General features: G+C 38.7%; 3 protein-coding genes across 4 annotated transcripts; 2 read left to right on the top strand and 1 right to left on the bottom strand.

Moving 5' to 3' along the window:
* Nucleotides 1-2176: 2176 nt before the first annotated feature.
* On the top strand, nucleotides 2177-3147 carry LOC139815385 (uncharacterized). The gene is made up of 2 exons (XM_071782303.1): nucleotides 2177-2378; nucleotides 2602-3147. Exons 1-2 carry the CDS (start codon nucleotides 2319-2321, stop codon nucleotides 2953-2955), a joined length of 414 nt encoding a protein of 137 aa, XP_071638404.1. The 5' UTR covers nucleotides 2177-2318; the 3' UTR covers nucleotides 2956-3147.
* An 81-nt stretch (nucleotides 3148-3228) lies between these two features.
* On the top strand, nucleotides 3229-4932 carry LOC139815382 (uncharacterized). The gene is made up of 4 exons (XM_071782299.1): nucleotides 3229-3759; nucleotides 3983-4099; nucleotides 4266-4493; nucleotides 4604-4932. The coding sequence occupies exons 1-4, from the start codon at nucleotides 3513-3515 to the stop codon at nucleotides 4828-4830; spliced, it is 819 nt and encodes a 272-aa protein (XP_071638400.1). The 5' UTR covers nucleotides 3229-3512; the 3' UTR covers nucleotides 4831-4932.
* Nucleotides 4933-5138: 206 nt separating this feature from the next.
* Nucleotides 5139-13068, bottom strand: LOC139815379 (uncharacterized). Of its 2 annotated transcripts, none has more exons than XM_071782293.1 (9): nucleotides 12752-13068; nucleotides 11117-11315; nucleotides 10619-11032; nucleotides 10293-10521; nucleotides 9829-10208; nucleotides 9636-9740; nucleotides 9438-9535; nucleotides 9166-9346; nucleotides 5139-9066 (listed from the first exon to the last, which is right to left on the bottom strand). In XM_071782293.1, exons 2-9 carry the CDS (start codon nucleotides 11273-11275, stop codon nucleotides 8959-8961), a joined length of 1674 nt encoding a protein of 557 aa, XP_071638394.1. In that variant the 5' UTR covers nucleotides 11276-11315; nucleotides 12752-13068; the 3' UTR covers nucleotides 5139-8958. The 2 variants fall into 2 exon arrangements, with proteins under 2 accessions (XP_071638394.1, XP_071638393.1); XM_071782292.1 differs by lacking the exon at nucleotides 12752-13068 and adding an exon at nucleotides 11512-12121.
* Nucleotides 13069-17200: the final 4132 nt, after the last annotated feature.

The following is a 17200-nucleotide window of genomic DNA, read 5'->3' as shown; positions in this document are numbered from 1 at the left end:
TCTCAAAAATCGTAAAACAATCGTCTTAAGTGGCTACTACTGTATGTGCAACACATAAGAGTGACGTTAATTAGAGCGATTTAAAAGGAATCTGCATGTAATCTTCCTCGTAAAAGGAAAATGTGTTATTATGAGTAGACTCCTCCTCGTATTTGCTCCAATAATTTGCAAGGCTTATTGCTTTATAAATGATGTATTAACTCTGTTAGAAACTCTGTAAAATATTGTGCATCGTGCGTTAAATGTAATATTGAACGTACGGGTGATCTTAAATAAAGTACTAAAGCGAATTGCTCTTAATATGATATCAAACGGTTAACTAATCTCAGATCTACTTCATTTCCATCTTATAGTTTTTGTTTTATTACATTGATTTCTCCTCTTGTATATTATAATAAATTAGAATTTAATTTAAAGTAATTTTGTAGAATGTAAATAATCTTTTAATGAGATGAGGGAGTCAAGATGAAACTCTAGTCCTCTAATGCATCGCTAGTCACACTAACTTCCTTTCGCGACCCATATAGATCGGCTTGGCGAATATGTACGGCGAATGTACACAGCCGCGTATATCGACGCAAGTGTATACGCAAGTGTACATCTCTATGCGCGAAAGGGACTTTACTTTCTCAAGCACGCGACCGGCGTCACTCCATCGGCAGCTCCTCTTACTTTCTCTCCCGCACGTTTTAAAAGTAGGTCCCAAATAGGATTAAGCGATCTTTGAAGAGTCTTATACCACTCGATCCGCTACTTGTGTTGCACGGCGCTTTGCCTGCGGTGTGCCGCTAATTATATAAACAAATTGATAAAAATTGATATAAAAATTACGACTGAGATATGAAAGCGCGATGTGCAATCTGTGGTTACTTAACCACAGTGCTATCTCTGTGACTGATAATTCTTTCGCACTTGTTAATAAATTTAATTTAAAACTCATCTTTTCTCAGAAAAAACTTAATTAAAAAAATCAATACATTAAAATTCTCCATATTGAGTATTCTTCGTATTTTTGGTTGTGTTGATTAATTTCTACTCGAACGGTCTCTTTCCAATACTCATCGCTCGTTACACGCATTTATCGTCGGCTTTCTAATCGATAAACGCGTGAATCTCGGAGGGATAACTCTGGTGTTCGCTCCACTTACGTCTTCACGGCGTCGTGAATGGTCAATTACCCTCGCAAATGCATCTCGCGGCGGTGCATTCATAAAATGCAAACTACTTCTCTTATCTTCGTTCTACTACATAAAACCAGGCCGTTTCTGTGTCTTCGCGCACATTTTTTTAGCATGTTACTCATTTATTTTGTTATGTTACATTTGTCTTTTTCGCGAGCACGAATGTCGGATTGGCTCATTCGATATGCCGCTTAATTAAGATAATAACAAGTTGAGATCTACATCGTAATCCAGTTTTATTGGCCGTTTGACTGGATTAAATATTTGCCTCTAATTGCATTTACGTGCGCCACGCGATCGCCGTGCGATGTAAAATTTTATATAATGCGGTCTCAGAAGTATAAGTCTCTTTCTTTTCTTTTACTTGTCGCTTCTTATACATGTACTTGTCCTCCTCACTTTCAGCGAAAGTGAATGGGACGCGACGACGTTTCTAATCGGCCAATTTGCATCAAAAGCTACTTGCGCGTAATCGAATGTTATAGCTCCAGTATAACGATCGTAAGTGTCACGAGATGAGTTAGAGATTGATATGTAGATTAGTATGTAAATTCATAATTTCACTCATATGTATATATGCGTACAATAAGATAAAATTCACTAAATTAATACGTTTGGTCATTATTGCATGATTTCTCAGTTTCTTATAAGAATTAGCAACTTTTATTTGCAATGGGATAGTGAATTATTGTTAAGAAATTCTAAAATTTCACAATCAAAAAATTATCGCAAATTTTTATCACGCTATTCTAAATCAACGATTAAATATTGGGTTCGTGCTCTCGAAATTTAACATTATTTAAATATTTAAAATACTGACATTTGCAATATTAGGATTCTCTCTAGTGGTAAACTTCATTATGGTCGATAATGTTGATATTCTTCTTTACTTGCTGAATAACTTGTGAGCACGTGGGCTACGCAGTAGTAGTATGCTCATTGATGCTGGATGGAGAGGGCACAACCAAACGAAGCAAAAAAAAAAAAAAAAAACACGTTGCTGCAGCTGATAGTGCTCCGCTCGGCAACGTGGTCGGCGTTCGGGCGTTGTTGATTTGATACTCTCTTGAGTGCGATTGTTGCTCTCAGTTTAGTGCGTATTGCTACGCTCAAAAGTGATTGACGTAATTCAACAAAATGAGCATACTAAATCGATTTTCGCGACTCCCTCGTCTGAGCGCTTTCTATCACAAAAATGTACGTCGTCGATATAATAAACAAACCTCTGCTTTATAGTTCGCCTTTAACCTTATTTCTCCCTAACCTGAACTAATGTTCGTAAACAATGATACGGTAAAATTATGATGACCTAGCTGTTGAAATCAACCTAACAATCTAGCTCGAAATCATAGGCCTCTTTTAGAGGAAGTAAAATAAAATTTGCTTTGCTCTTAACTTGGCATTTTCTCAAATGTTCCAGGTCTCTCGCTTTTGCACAAAAACCGACGGTCCACCGATACCCACGAATGCCCTGAAGGATACGTACAGTGCCAATGAACAATCTGGAACCGGAGTGATATACGACAAAAAGCCATTTAGAATACACCTCCAAGCTGGCAAGAATTACACGTGGTGTCTCTGCGGACGAAGCAGAAACCAGCCGTTCTGCGACGGCACGCACAGAGACATTTTCCTCAAGATAAAGCTCAGACCCATACGTTTCATTGTTTCGGAGACTAAGGAATATTGGCTGTGCAACTGCAAGCAGACGTCGAACCGACCTTTCTGCGACGGCACGCACAAAAGGCCGGACATACAGGAGACAAGAACATAAAAGACATGAAACTGTACTGTTGATATAGCATCATGAATTTCGAGATAAAGATTACTTTTATGATATGCCATGCCGTTTGTAGATATCTCGAGTCGTGTATATAATATACATACATCTTTGTAATTATTGTTACTGGAATACAATATGTTCCATTATTAATAAAAATATCTTAGATATCACAAACAAAAATAATCCTTTGTTTCTAAAAATAATCCTATTTTATTTCTTAGAAAATAATTCTCGACCAAACTGATGAAATAAAAAAATATATAGGACAAACGTAAATTGAAGAAGTAGATTATTAGAAAATAGAAGACATCGAGGTTGAACCGCGATATCGTTTTTGTTTTATCTTTTACTATGCACGGCTTCAATGCTTCCACAATAGCACAATTATCTTGTCCGTTTGATGTGTACTTCCGAAGTCGGAAATACGTAACATTCGCATTTCCATCGTCAGAAAGAAAATGCAGAACGCGCGTTACATCAGTCGCAGTGCGTCCACAGTGCTCCGAAGTACTTAATTAATCGTATTCCCTTTTAAAATAATTTACGAAATGCCAAGCGTTAACTTGATATTGTTTTTATTCATTATATGTGCAGCGTATTCAATTACCTACTGCGATCACTGCTGCTTAATCAATCGCCATGAGTTACCGCAATACGATCTAATAATGAACAATTCGTGCTCGAGTCAACCGATCATATCACGAAGGATAGTCTCCAACGTGAGCGAGTGCGCAAAATTCGCCGCGTCGAAGAAAGCCCTCGCCTTCAATTTTATTTCCTCGAGAAACCGCACCGGTACGCGAATGGCAAACATTTAAACGTAATTGCGGCGTGTAATTATGATCATTTCACGTGATAGGCCCTCATGATTATAGCGGAACGTAATGCGAATTACAAGTGCAACTGTGCTGTAAAACGCGGTGTAATTAGTCGGTTCAATTAACGTGATTAATTCAACGTACGTTTCGTGTAATTTCCCTGGCGTATATTCTTATGATGTTTCTTTACTGACACGCAGGTGGGCGAGAAAACTCGTGTCAAGCTCTTCAATGTCCCGAAGATTACAATATGACCACCCTCGTGGCTACCCCAAATTGCAATTATTACAGCATGTACCACATTTTATCTCCGCCCGGTAAATGAAATTATAATTATTCACATCAGAGCCCGCGTAAAGATCATGCCATGAAAGTCCATTATTAACACACAAACCATATTAAATGTTATACACGCGTCCGAATTTATTTTTCGAACCGTAAGCTCTTTCGACGTGTTATTAATTAAATATTATTTACTTTCAGTGAATGCCACGATGGAGTGTATTCCCAAAGCGGGGATGTTCATGCTCTCGTCCGAAAGTCTGAATTATACGGAGGCACGAAGTTTCTGCCAGACGCAAAACGCATCGCTCGCGCACATAATTAGCGAGGAGCGCACAGAAGGCCTCGGCAAATTCGTGTCACATAATCTTACCAGATTCGTGGGTCTGAGCAGTGAAAACAAGGAGAGAATTTGGAAGAACGAATTCGGTAATTCGTGACCACATATATATGTCTTGCTTGCAGCGAGATAATCTTTCAAGCCGCATGCCGAAAGGTATCTCGACAGAGAACTCTGAAAAATATATGACTTTTGACAGGCGAGTCCTTGTCCTGCTTCGACTATCGAGCATGGGGCGAGGGGGAACCGTCGTATTCGAAGGGCTGTGTCGCTCTCACAAAGCTGCCTGCCAAAAACTCGCTGCCCTTCTGGAAAGTGATACCTTGTCGCGCATCACTGCCGTTTATCTGCGAACTCTCGCCGTTGTCTCCAGAAGAATCGTCGAAGCAGCGTCATAAAACTCATAAAAATCATCGTCGCACATAATACGATTGTATTAAATGCGATTATACATTTTAAGAAGAAATAACAATTGTACGTGCGACATAAAAATAAACTTACGAGCGCAAATTATTGACTTTTATTAAAGAAACTCTTACCTCGATCTGAACGACTATTGAAGTAGAAACAAGAAGTAGCCTTTATCATATTATTATATGTATAGGATTAACTTAAATCAATTCTCACCGTCTTTAATTCCCACATACAATAAGGGCCATTCTTGTTCTGCTTTTGTATTGCGCAGATACCATTTAGCAGTGAGTGATAAGGTCGGAATGAAGGCAGACATTAAATATGTATAGAGATTTTAATGTAGGATTACAGGACTCCAGCATTGCGTATATATAGAGAGTGACTTCACTCTCCGATGGCTTTATTTACAGGTACGATTGTTAATCCGAAGTATGCACGGTTGGACACGTTGACAAAGGAGGGGAAAATATATTTATATAACTCTCACTCGATCGCGCTGCGCTTACACATGTATATGTACATAATAGGCCTAACGTTAATAACATTAAAAATCGTTTCGCTCGGGTCGTTAACTCCAGTCTCCTTACGTTCTAGAGCATGCTTTCTACAGGGATATCACTTAGCAACTATGCAGCCAAGACAGCTGTACGCTGCCGCATGCGTCCGACGCTTTTCGACAGGATATTCATCGAGAACAGCACGCTATAGCGTGATATAAAAGTGATCTCGATAAGATTCGATGTCGAACAACACACAATCAGAAATAAGTCTGCCATTATATTAGTCTTACAACCTCATTAGCGATATTTATTCGCCATAGCGCCGTACATAGTGATAGATCGAAAGCGTGTGAGAGATAGTTGCATCGTGATTAATACACGATCGATTACAATCTGTCGATTTTCACTGGCATTAGGTATAATATTTGGGACGCGATACTTTTAGAATAAAGATTTCGTTACGATCGTTTCTCGCATGTTCTCACTCGATGCGCAGAATTAATGCTCAACATTGTTATATTTACAGATTAACATTTTCTCAATGATTCTGGGAAACACCCATTGCATTTCAAACAAATTCTGGAAGTTCGGTGACAAACGGAAAGGCGTTATAAATTCCTAAGTACACGTCTAATTTCTAATTAACGCATTTATATCGTTTTTTCAAAATGGTCGCATTAACATTAAAGTGGTGAATGATTGTGTTTATTTAACGATTGGATCGCAAGAGATTATTACGAGGGAAGACGATGTACCTGTAATAGTGCGAAACTAAGACTAACTGATACTTGACAAACAACTGTTCGTTCTAAAAAATATCTCCAAAAGACATAAAATGCAATCAAATATTTTAATTGAGCTCCCACGGATCCTGATTATAAAATGACTACTCAAAACGTATAAATTATAGAGAAAAAAATCAGCAAAAGTTCTCTCGAACTCGCTTAAAAACTATTATTGTCACGCGTTACACTTGCAAGAAGGTGCATAATGGTGTCGCATTCGTAAACCGAAGCTTTGTATACCATGTGAGTGAACATATATTCACGTAAAAATTGTCCCGTTCAAACGACTTGATCTGCAGCGAAATATAAAAGTATAAAAAGAGGTGATTACAGCGACGTACGAATCTAAACGTGGTCTCGTTTATCTTGAACTTTCTTTTATAAGCATGGTCTCAGTATTAGATGCCGATTGAGAGAGTTGCCCTTGAGTTCTAATTAAAATGAACGCGTTACATATATATTATGCAAATTAATACAATCTTGTACGGAGTTGCAAAGAGAAGCGCTTCAAAATTATCTACGATACTCTACAAATATAAAGAGGTACCTCCGTCGTTAAAAGCCATTGCGCTTCGTTAAAATTAGAGCTCGTTAATTAACTTCAAGCTATTCTTGCGATGCCTTGCGATTAAATTTTCGAAATAGCATATGTGTGTCGATAAAAGCGTGCTTTAAATAATGAATGATTTAGGTCAATATATCGAAGTGATACCTTCTCTAAAAAAAGAAGGAAAATCATGTGCAAACTATTCAATACAGAAATTTAATTACTCAAAATATATATATTCAAATATTATAGCCTTACGATAATTAAGCCAACTTATGTATTGCATATCGGTATCTTTCTAATGTTCTTTCTAATGGGGACGGATTACATGTAAAATAAAAACTTACGTTTGAAATAATAATTCTTTTTACCGCATCGTAACTTTTCCTCTCTAATTTGAGAAAATATTTCACTTAACGTAATATAAATTTTTTTTTCTTGCAAAATCTCTTGCAAAACTTATTATGGCTGTTAACGTACATTATGCAGTTAAAGTATATTTGCGAGACATTATTAAGTGATTGAGCCGCCCCAAAATATATTTCGTTTTATACACGAACCTTAAACACTGTGCGGTACATTGATAAATTGCAATTCGACCAACATATACACATTCGATTATCAAGTAAATATGATAATTGTACTGCTTTTCAAACCTGCCAGGTTCCGCAGTATGGAACTATTGATTGCTAAAAATTAATGGAGACGAGAGAGAATAAAATATATATATATATATATATGTATATATACATATTATTCAATGTATGCATATCTGCATAAAAATAAAGTCTCTTTTATATCAACCTGATTAGAGGAAATAGCTTTCAGTCCACTATTGTTAGTTAAAGTATTAAATATATTTTATGGAATACTGATATAAAAAATTAAATAGCGTCTCGTATTTCCTCTCATATATCTCTAATCTTTTCTCATTAGATTTTACACCATATTTACTTAAAATTCCATTTTCATAAAAAAAATAAAAACTTTTTTTTATATTCAACACGTTTCGCGATTGTATCGAACAAAGCTGCTAATCTGTCGTTCAAAGCGGCCTACAATGCATTCTTAGTTTTATCGTCCTGTCATGATACTTTCATGATATTTAGGACAGAACAGAAGTTTTTTCATTCATAAATGTTTCTCTCTCGCTGTGCCTCATTCCTATATGTATATTATAACCACGTGACGCTACGATATATCACATATCGTGCTATTAGCACCGTTTCAAAGACATTCCGCTCCGGAGCGGAACATGCTTCGATAAGCGGGTGAAAATAAATGGCTCGACGAACGCGTCGAATTAGACTTGTACGAGTCGCGTATTTCGGTCCGCAGTCCGGTGATATTTCTCGTGAAAAATCAACGAGGATCGCTTATCACTATCGTTGAATGAGGCATCTCGGAAATGCAATAAGCAAAAAAAAATGCTTACATTGGCACTCAGATTACTAAAGAAACCTACAGCAAATCATCACACATTGCAGTTATCGCGAGGCAGCTGCGTTCGTTGGATAAAAAAAAGAATCACATAATTCTTACGTCTATCGAACTACGAATTTAAGTACTTTTCTATCCTTTTCTCCAAGTATTCTTATCGTCTGAGATAATAAAATTAAGATAGTTAGCAATCTTTCGTAAATTCTATTAAAATATATACGTAAATAAGTAACATAAAACAATGAATAAAATGCAAATTGGTACAAGAAAAGCACAGGCACCCATCTGGAAGGACACTTGCGCTATTTTTTCCTTCTTTCTTTTCTCTTTTTGGAACTTTACGTCGCAAGATTTTTCGTGCTACTGATAACAGGGAAGTTTTGTCATAATAATCTAGAATATGTGCAAATGTACATTGAAGATTTGCGTCTCATAATTTGATATGTGTCGTGAGTTTGAAATGAAAATTGTGGAGCTTAAGCTGCGCGATTGCGAACGTCTATAAGCATCCGTAAATGGGTTACGATTATCAAAAGAGTGATCAATTCCGGCAGTTACAATGAGATCTGTTAAATTATCAAAAATCAAATAAAAAAGAAATACTTTTACAGACGAAGAATGTCATATGGAATGTTCCGTTTTTAACCGGGTCACGCGAATACTGCATCGACGAAGCAAACAATAAACGTATACTACCAAATGAATAAATATATATGCGTGTGTGTGTATATATATATATAACAACAGTAATAGTTATTCTAGCAGTATTAGTTTCTTTCTCATTATGTGATTTAATGAGAAAACAACACAGTGGTAGTACGGGCAGATAAATATACTATTGATTTTCCTCTCTTAACACCGATACGTATTATACTTTGCTGTTAACCGATGCGTTTGCGAGAAGAGGTACGAGCTGTTCGGAGAGCTGTCCTATTGTCGCCTGCAATACCGCTTGTTTCTCCTCTAACGCGGCGACCTTGTTGAAGCAATTTATATTAATATCGCGTGTCCTCGCGTGTGCATGCAACGTACTGAAATGAAAATTTAATAGCGTATGGATTATTTTAATATTTACCCTTTCCAATAATTTACTGTAGAGGGCATACGGCACGTAGGCAGGTTGACCAGATGAACTAGGACTTTGGTCGGCGTGGGGGCTTGTTTCGGCTCTCGGACTTTTATCTTTCGGTTTGCTATCGTCGTTATCGGTATCCTGTTTGTTAGTGGAATCCGCAGTATTTCCTTGTGTCATTAATCTAATAAGCGATAAGATAATGTACATTATATTCGCATATTCGCAACATAAGTAACGGATTTAATAAGTCATCAAAAAAAGTCAAAACCTACCGCGAGAAATTTCGTTCCTTTTTAACTTCCACTTTATCGACTCGCTCTACCGTAGCGGTTTTTCTCCTCTCCATCTGATTCATCTTCAATTCTTCGACCTGCAGGGAATCGACGATGATATTAATAACGATAAGATTAATGAACGCGATATATATTTCTTACATTCTGTTTATTTTATCTCTAAGAGTGGCGCATTACCCATGGTGCTTTTCTTCTCGCTTTTGCCGCAAGCCCGTCCGTTTCTTCATCAGGTATTTGTTCCAACGTGGTTCCATCGGTGCGTCCATTAGACAGATTATCTTCCTACAAATTATAAAAGATATTAAAATCAATATACTTTTATTCAGAATTTTTAATGCATGATGTTAATGCTTGTTTTAAGTCATAGTACCAAAAGAGTGTTGGGAACGGTCGGCAGCGTCGAGGATGCGCTTGCGTTGGATCCAGCAGCGTGGCGTAGATGCTGCGACGAAGGCGGACGTCGCCGAGGCGCTTTAGCGCGAGAAGCTGTCAAATGCGAAAGCGGAGTGCCCTCCCCTCGTTCTACGCCGTCCAACTCCTCGCGACACTCCGAAGCGGTACTTGTCGTGTTGCTGATCCCGTTATTATTTCCTACGTCGCTTACGAAACGCTTTAGGCTCGATATAATCGAATGGCTACCGGCCGTTTTCTTATCACTGTTTCCGCTTCCGGTAGATGTCAACGACGACGTTGAGGTGGACGACAATGTAGATAGGCCCTTTTTAGCAGCGTCTAAAGTAGGGAAGTGATCTAGCAAAATACAAAATTGCATGTTATACTCAAGCAAAATAAAAAGTATCGTTCTGATAATCTGATAATTCTGAAATATCTTACCTGATATATTACTCGAATGTACATTCCTGGTATCCAGACTTTTTCTAACGTGCGCTTTCTCGACTTTCTTCACTTGATGGGAATGTCTAATAGTCGACTTTGCACTTAGCGACGATGTTTCATGCCATTGGGAATCTTGTTCCTGGGATTCGTTTTTTATACCAATCACTTCGACAAAATTGTCAGGGAACAAACCAACTTGTCCCCTCAATTCTCCCTTCCACCAACCCTATATAAATTATTATACATGTTTAATATACTAATCATGTACTTACTGTTATTATTCGTTAATTCGTTAATTAATACTAATCAGATGGATTATAAACCTTGTCCAGCGCATCCTTAGAGAAAAGGGTGATTATATCTCCTTCAACCAAAGTAAGCTCATCCTCATTAGCAGCCTCATAGGGAAAGAGTACTCTACATATTTCCTTCTTGTCTCTCTCCTTGTGCCTCTCTTGTTCTTCGGGGGCAGGTGCAGAAACAAAATTTGAAGGAAACACACCGACTCTACCTCTGAGACGACCTCTCCACCATCCTTCCTCCACTTCTCCCAAAAATTCTATGGAGTCTTGCGGCACTAAAGTTAGCTCGTCCTCGTTACAAGGTTCGTAACTGAAGAGGACTTTGCAGAAACGTCTACCGGAGCCATTCCTTAAGGTGACATTCTCGTCAGATTTCGTGCTGCTTACGGTCTCGCTGCCGTTATTTCCGCTGGCGGTCGAGGAGGAGTCCAATACCTGCACGCCAAATATTTCCGCGTGAGAATCTATGAGTGTACAGAGATGATAAATCAATAAAAGGGATGATTCGATGCGTAATACCTTAACAAAGTTATCGGGAAACATGCCACGCTTGTCCCTCAGGGTGCCCTCCCACCATCCTCCAAGCATCATCTTGATCCCAGTGATGATGTCACCTTTCCTTAGCGTCAACTCGTCATCCTCTTGCGCCACATAATTATACTCCACTATCGCCTCCATGATTGAGAGAACAGTCTCGACGTGACGGCGAAAATTATTCCTGCGGAAAAACAGCCTTACAATGCGACGAGGCGGCAGAGTTCGATCGGCTCGAACTGGTTTGATTATCGCGGCGCCGACACGCCTCGGTACGATCGACCGTCGCGCAGAACGTTGAGAGTTCGCGAGAGGGAAGAGAAACGTCAAACGGGTCGCGCACGCGGAAGTAAACTTTATAAACGCGCGTATATACGTACGGGTTACGAGGTGACGTGCGTTCTCGGACTGCCTGGGTGCGTTTCTGTCTGACGGACGGTCCCGAGCGGACTCGCGTACTCGCGCATCGCAATGCGGTCCGATGCAACGCGACGCAACGCGGAGATTAGCACGACGCGACGCGCGGCGCGGAAACGGCCCGCCGCGTGACACGGAATTTAGGCTTTAGGACCCCGGGTGGAGTTGACAGCTCCTCGTATCTGTCACCGCGGCCATCTTACGCTTCGAAGACTACGACTCGGCAGCTCCGATCTCCGGGGCAAAGCGGTGCGCATGCCACCTGCTCTAGAGGCCATCGACACCGAACATGTCGTCCACCGCCATGCTTAGTCGAACGGCGGGACAAGCGGCGCGCGTTGCGGAGCCTGACGTACGGCACAATTTTTACGAGTTCGATGACATTTGCCTTTTAATCTTGGAATTCAGCAGTGACTCCGCGTCAAATCGAAGCCAGTTACAACGAGAAATTTAACGAGGAACGAGGCAAATATATTTTATCTTCAATCGCTCGCAACCACGACTTCGGCACGTTTAAACGAGAATGAATATGGTGGAGTAGTCCGGATTGTTCCGCTCGAGACTCTGGGCGCTCGAACAAGATGCGCCTCGCTCATCTGCCTGCGTGATTCATCTCTCGACGCGACGCGCTTGTTTGAATGGACGCGCGTTGCTTGCCGTAATGTGAGTCATGACGCGCACGTGCTTTAAGTTATATCGTACGACGATTGTAGTCTGCGCACGTACTACTATTTCACATTGCTATTTTAGCCTAGTCAAAACAGATCCGCGATTCAAAAGATATGCGTTTTTTAGTAGATCAGCAGAATATCTTTTAAACATCTATTGAGGGACAATTGAGGATGTTGACCGAAGATAATAATGTATTATCTGTAGCCTTGGAGAGATTATTTTTATTTCTCTTTGTTTCCAGAGTCTACGGGATTTTTCGATATATCGGACATCTGACTTCTCCTTATCGATCCGTTGATTCCGAGATTTCCGAGTCTCGTTTAATTTTTTCCACTGTCACGGCACAATCGCGATCTTGAACGTCGAATGACGTGACACGCGACTGCCGCCGGCCTACGTCCCGCGTATCGTGCAATTTGCGGACGTGACAATCCGCTAAATCCCGCGTTGACGAGCGCGAGCTCGAGCGTGTTCTCCATTACGAGGTAGAGAGAAGACGCAACGCAGCGCAATGTGCGCGCGTATACCTACCTGTCAACGGGGGAACCTCGCGCTTCTCCGTGGGCTTCCTGGTGCGTGCGATTCAGCGCGGGCGCTCAGCTGGAAAACGGTGCCGTGTCGTCCTCCATTTTCAATGCGCTGATTCACGCCGATAATCGTTCGCGTCTTATCGCCGAAGACTATCACGTATTGGCGATGCGCGGCGAATGCTAAAGATGTCCTCCGAACGTGTGCGTGAGTCGTACGGTTGAGCAATTCGTTTAACACACTTGGGTCACGCACTCGGTGAACCGTTGCGTTACAATCAAGCCTCACTTTCCTCCTTACTTTTGTCAAGTATGAGTGACCCGCTTATTTCTCCTGTTCCGCTTGTGTCTTTCGTGTTCTTCGGCGATAAACACTGATTAAATTTTTCTCTCTTCCTTCTTTTAATATTTCGGAATAGAGCTTATGCTCCGATAAGAAGAAGGCGTAGTATATATGTTATAGGTAAAAAGTGTGTATCTTTATTTATTATTGATTCAGACATCGAGTTGAACAAGTTGTTTCTCTACAAACTTAAAAACTTCTCTTATACACTTATACATTTAGATAATCGATCGCGAAGTTTGAATTAAATTATGTAATAACATGATCATTCTTTTGAGGGTGACGTGATAAAATGGCAAATCAAACATTGTAAAAGCTATCGTTATATCATACGTTTATCATCCCCACATTTATCTCCTCGGTAATCGGACAAAGTCTTCTTGCTTTACAACTTCGAGCATCGATACGAGAAATTTTTAACAATTTTTTTTACGAAGAACGTCGGCTTGATTTGATACCAGATTGAAAAAAATTGCCAGCCAAAACTACTCGTCCGATCAGCCATTCTATTTCATCTCTATATATTTTAACAAGATTCGTAACAAAAACACAGCTGATTCCTATCGAAAAACTTTCATCATATCGTTGAAAAATCGCAAAAGTCGTTGAAAATCGAGAGTTGTAAATTCGCAGAGCCGTAACTAGAATGCAAAATGGGACTAAAGATATTTTTGATTTTGCATAATTTATTCTAAAATCCAGACAAAACTGTAGAACCGAATTCTATAAGAAATTTTGCGAAATCAGAAATCTCTACAGACTAAGAATGCCACAGAGATCTGTGCGAATACAAGGTGAAAGGGTTTCAGCGCGAACGCGTGATCCCGATATTCCGTCACGCATATTTTTCGTGGAATCTCAAGGACAGGGTTACGGAATGATTGATTTGATAAAACACCGTTGGACTCACGATACGTGAAAAAAACGCTAGTTTACGACGCTGCACGCGCGCGCACATACGTGGCAGGTTAAACTAAGTCATATAAAAAGATTCTCTTTCAAGAGATTCTTCAGCCGAAGACCAGCTTCGGACGAGAAATCAAGCACTTCGATGAAGCAAACGATCCAGCGTTCCTTAAAAAAAATTTGTACAAGCGACTCTACCATTCACGTGGGCGATGCCGTTCTTACAATTGGCTCTTTTTTTTACTTTTTTCTTTTTTAATATTTTCTCCACATTTCTTGCGAGAAACAAGCACCTGCATTTTTAATGAAAATTCTACATTTGAATGCCAATTCTACGTCGCCGTATTTATAACAATTTACGCAAAATTAGTATTTACGCAAAAAGTTTCTACATCTCTTGCCTCTTCGCGCCGTTTTATCTTAACTAGAGAATTTTATTTTAAAAAAAGATAATGTCAAATTCCACAGGTGCTTTTCCTCGTTACAAATAGTTCGCGGAACGAAAATTAATGATAGTCTTGACAAATCATGCGCGCATCTAAAGAAGAGTTGACGAGAATGGAGCACAATCGACAACCAAATTTCTCTAACCGCATCTAATCTCCGATAATCCAAGGTTTCCCAAACTTTTGAGATATATACACTGGTCCTCTGACAACGATACAGACATTTGCTTATTTCATTCAAATTTTCATGATCGAATTAAAAAAAACATATTAAATATTTTTGCGACATTAATTTTTTGATAACTGCGACTTCAGATTCATTTAAAAGCGATTTACGCGAAATCTCGTTTAAACGGGCGGAAATACATTAGTTTCGTTGTTTTGGTACGCCATTAAATTTTGAGAAAATATACGCATCGAAAAAGTTCAGTTCACGTCCGCATTTTAAGTTTGGGAAATCCTGATTGCTAATTAAAGGGCACATGTAGGTTGCTTAGCGGGCGAAACAATCGAATTCCATAGTATTTTTATACAAATACGCCGCGATTTATAAATATATAAAAGCAACAAATATATATACCGTCGTTATCGTGTGTGTATATATAATACATATATGTATATTTATATTTATATAATATCGTCTTGCACAAATGGTACAAAGCCTATACCGTAAAAGTATTACGTTTAGGATTGCGGCTGAAAAAACAAACGGTGCGGTGCCGTGGTGATCACTAGGTATTCCGTTAACGTGCGCGAAGTGATCTCGTTTCGTCGGCATCATCGTTACAACGTCGATCGATCGCGACGGATATAATGCGCTTCTCGTTTGAAGAGTGCATGCGCTCTTTAGACTCTCGGCTGTGTCGCGATGCAACTTGCAACCACGCATGCAAGCGTGCGAAAAAGCGCGAATTGGGTTTTCGCAAAGTTTCGCGGGCGCCCTCATTATCACACCACCAGGAGATGTTTAGAGTTACAAGATTGCCATTCGCAATGCAGTTCGAATTGCACGTGAATGCAGCCTGAAGCGGAATTGTGATTGTTGTGTATATAAATCAGAAATCGTAGCAGTGAAAATTGTTCGCGATTCTCCAGAAGATGAGAGATTCGATTTTTAGGATATATGTACTTACGAATGAGAAAACAATAATATATCGCAAGTATCTATCGATTCTCTCTCGCATAATCCCGAAGATACAATGTTCTCGGAGATAATAATAAAACGAGATTTAATTGTAGCTTCAATCGGGCATCGACCATCACACACATCGCGTTACCTTTCCATAGTTTTCCTCTCGATCATAAAGCGATCTGTTACGATATCTCGTACAACGTATCTCCTATCTATCTTTTCCTTCCGTCTTTATTTTCTTTCTTATAATCATTGATAGGCACAATAAAGGCTTTTATGTTTCTGCCAGCGTAAACGAGAAGTATGAACGGTGAAAGTGATTTTATCGAAAGGCCGACAACCATCAATGTTTTGTTAATTATAATGTGATTCTCGATATAATAAATACGAATAATTCTCTAAACAATAGGGAAAATATTTCTTGTAATATGAAAACGACTCGTGAATAGGATTGAAGGTTCAATCAAATCTTGAAGAACGAATTTTTATAATGAACTTTCTTGTTGTCGTTGAAATAGTTATACATTATTATATGTCTTATATATATTTCTTTTTCAATAATTATATTTTCTATATGTAAATTCTTATCCAATTTATTTTCCAATTTATTATGACGCAATCAGTAAATCTGCCTTGCAAGTAAACGCATCGAATAAAAAGTAAATAAAAATCAAAATAACTTAATTTTATTATATAAGTTTATTTAAGAAAACTCTCTCAACATTTAAAAGTTAGAAAGATTAATTTTTCTATCATTTAAGATTAATCGAATGATTTACGCTACGTATTAAAATATGTACGTATTGCAGTGTGTTACATGGCAGCTAACATAATCTCTCGGACCTTAACGGACCTTAAACCCTGCGGCCGCAAATATGGCCCGTGAAAAATGCAAGGATGCTATTATCCTTTTTTTTTCATACGACTATTACGTAAGTGCTCCATTTTTTTATGCGAAACAAGATTGGTGCTGTGACATTCTGTAAGTAGAATGTATTGCATTATCGCGAAACGTCGAATATAATACGGATCACGGAAAATGTTCCATCACGATTATCAAAGCGCATTAATTAAGCGTGGATTATCACGTGTGTGCACCGATATGAAAGGTTTGATATACAGATGTCAAGTGCTCGTCTCGATTCGACCTTGTTTCGAAACTTCACTTCAGGCTCTGAGAACAGGCTTATTTTTTTATGAACACATGAATTAGCGATTCTTCTTTTGAGTACAAATAGCATTTGCTAGTCTTACGCTACACCATTTTCTCAAGGCAGAAGGAAAGTTTTATTCGACATCAATGTGTAAAAACAGTCAATTTTATCTCTTTTAAAAAAAGCTTCGCGTGCAATAGTGCAATAAATCGCGGTCTCTTTGATATATTTAGTTAAACAAAACATTTTAGAAAATACTCCAGAATACTTCCTTGAATATTTCTTTAACACTCATCTCTTTTACTTAAATTTGTCATTTCCAGGAAATATTTTTATAATTTTAAAAGATTAAGATTTAATTTTTGTTTAATTCATTAAACACTTTCAACTTCGAAAATCACATGTTTATTAAAAAATTATTCACATCTCGATATTAAAATAAACATTATTCTTCATAGTTTGGTTGTTGTGG

Source organism: Temnothorax longispinosus, chromosome 6 (genome assembly GCF_030848805.1).
Source record: "Temnothorax longispinosus isolate EJ_2023e chromosome 6, Tlon_JGU_v1, whole genome shotgun sequence".
Lineage (NCBI taxonomy): Eukaryota > Metazoa > Arthropoda > Insecta > Hymenoptera > Formicidae > Temnothorax > Temnothorax longispinosus.
Note: the sequence above shows the minus strand (reverse complement) of the source record. Positions and strands in the feature narration are given on the sequence as shown.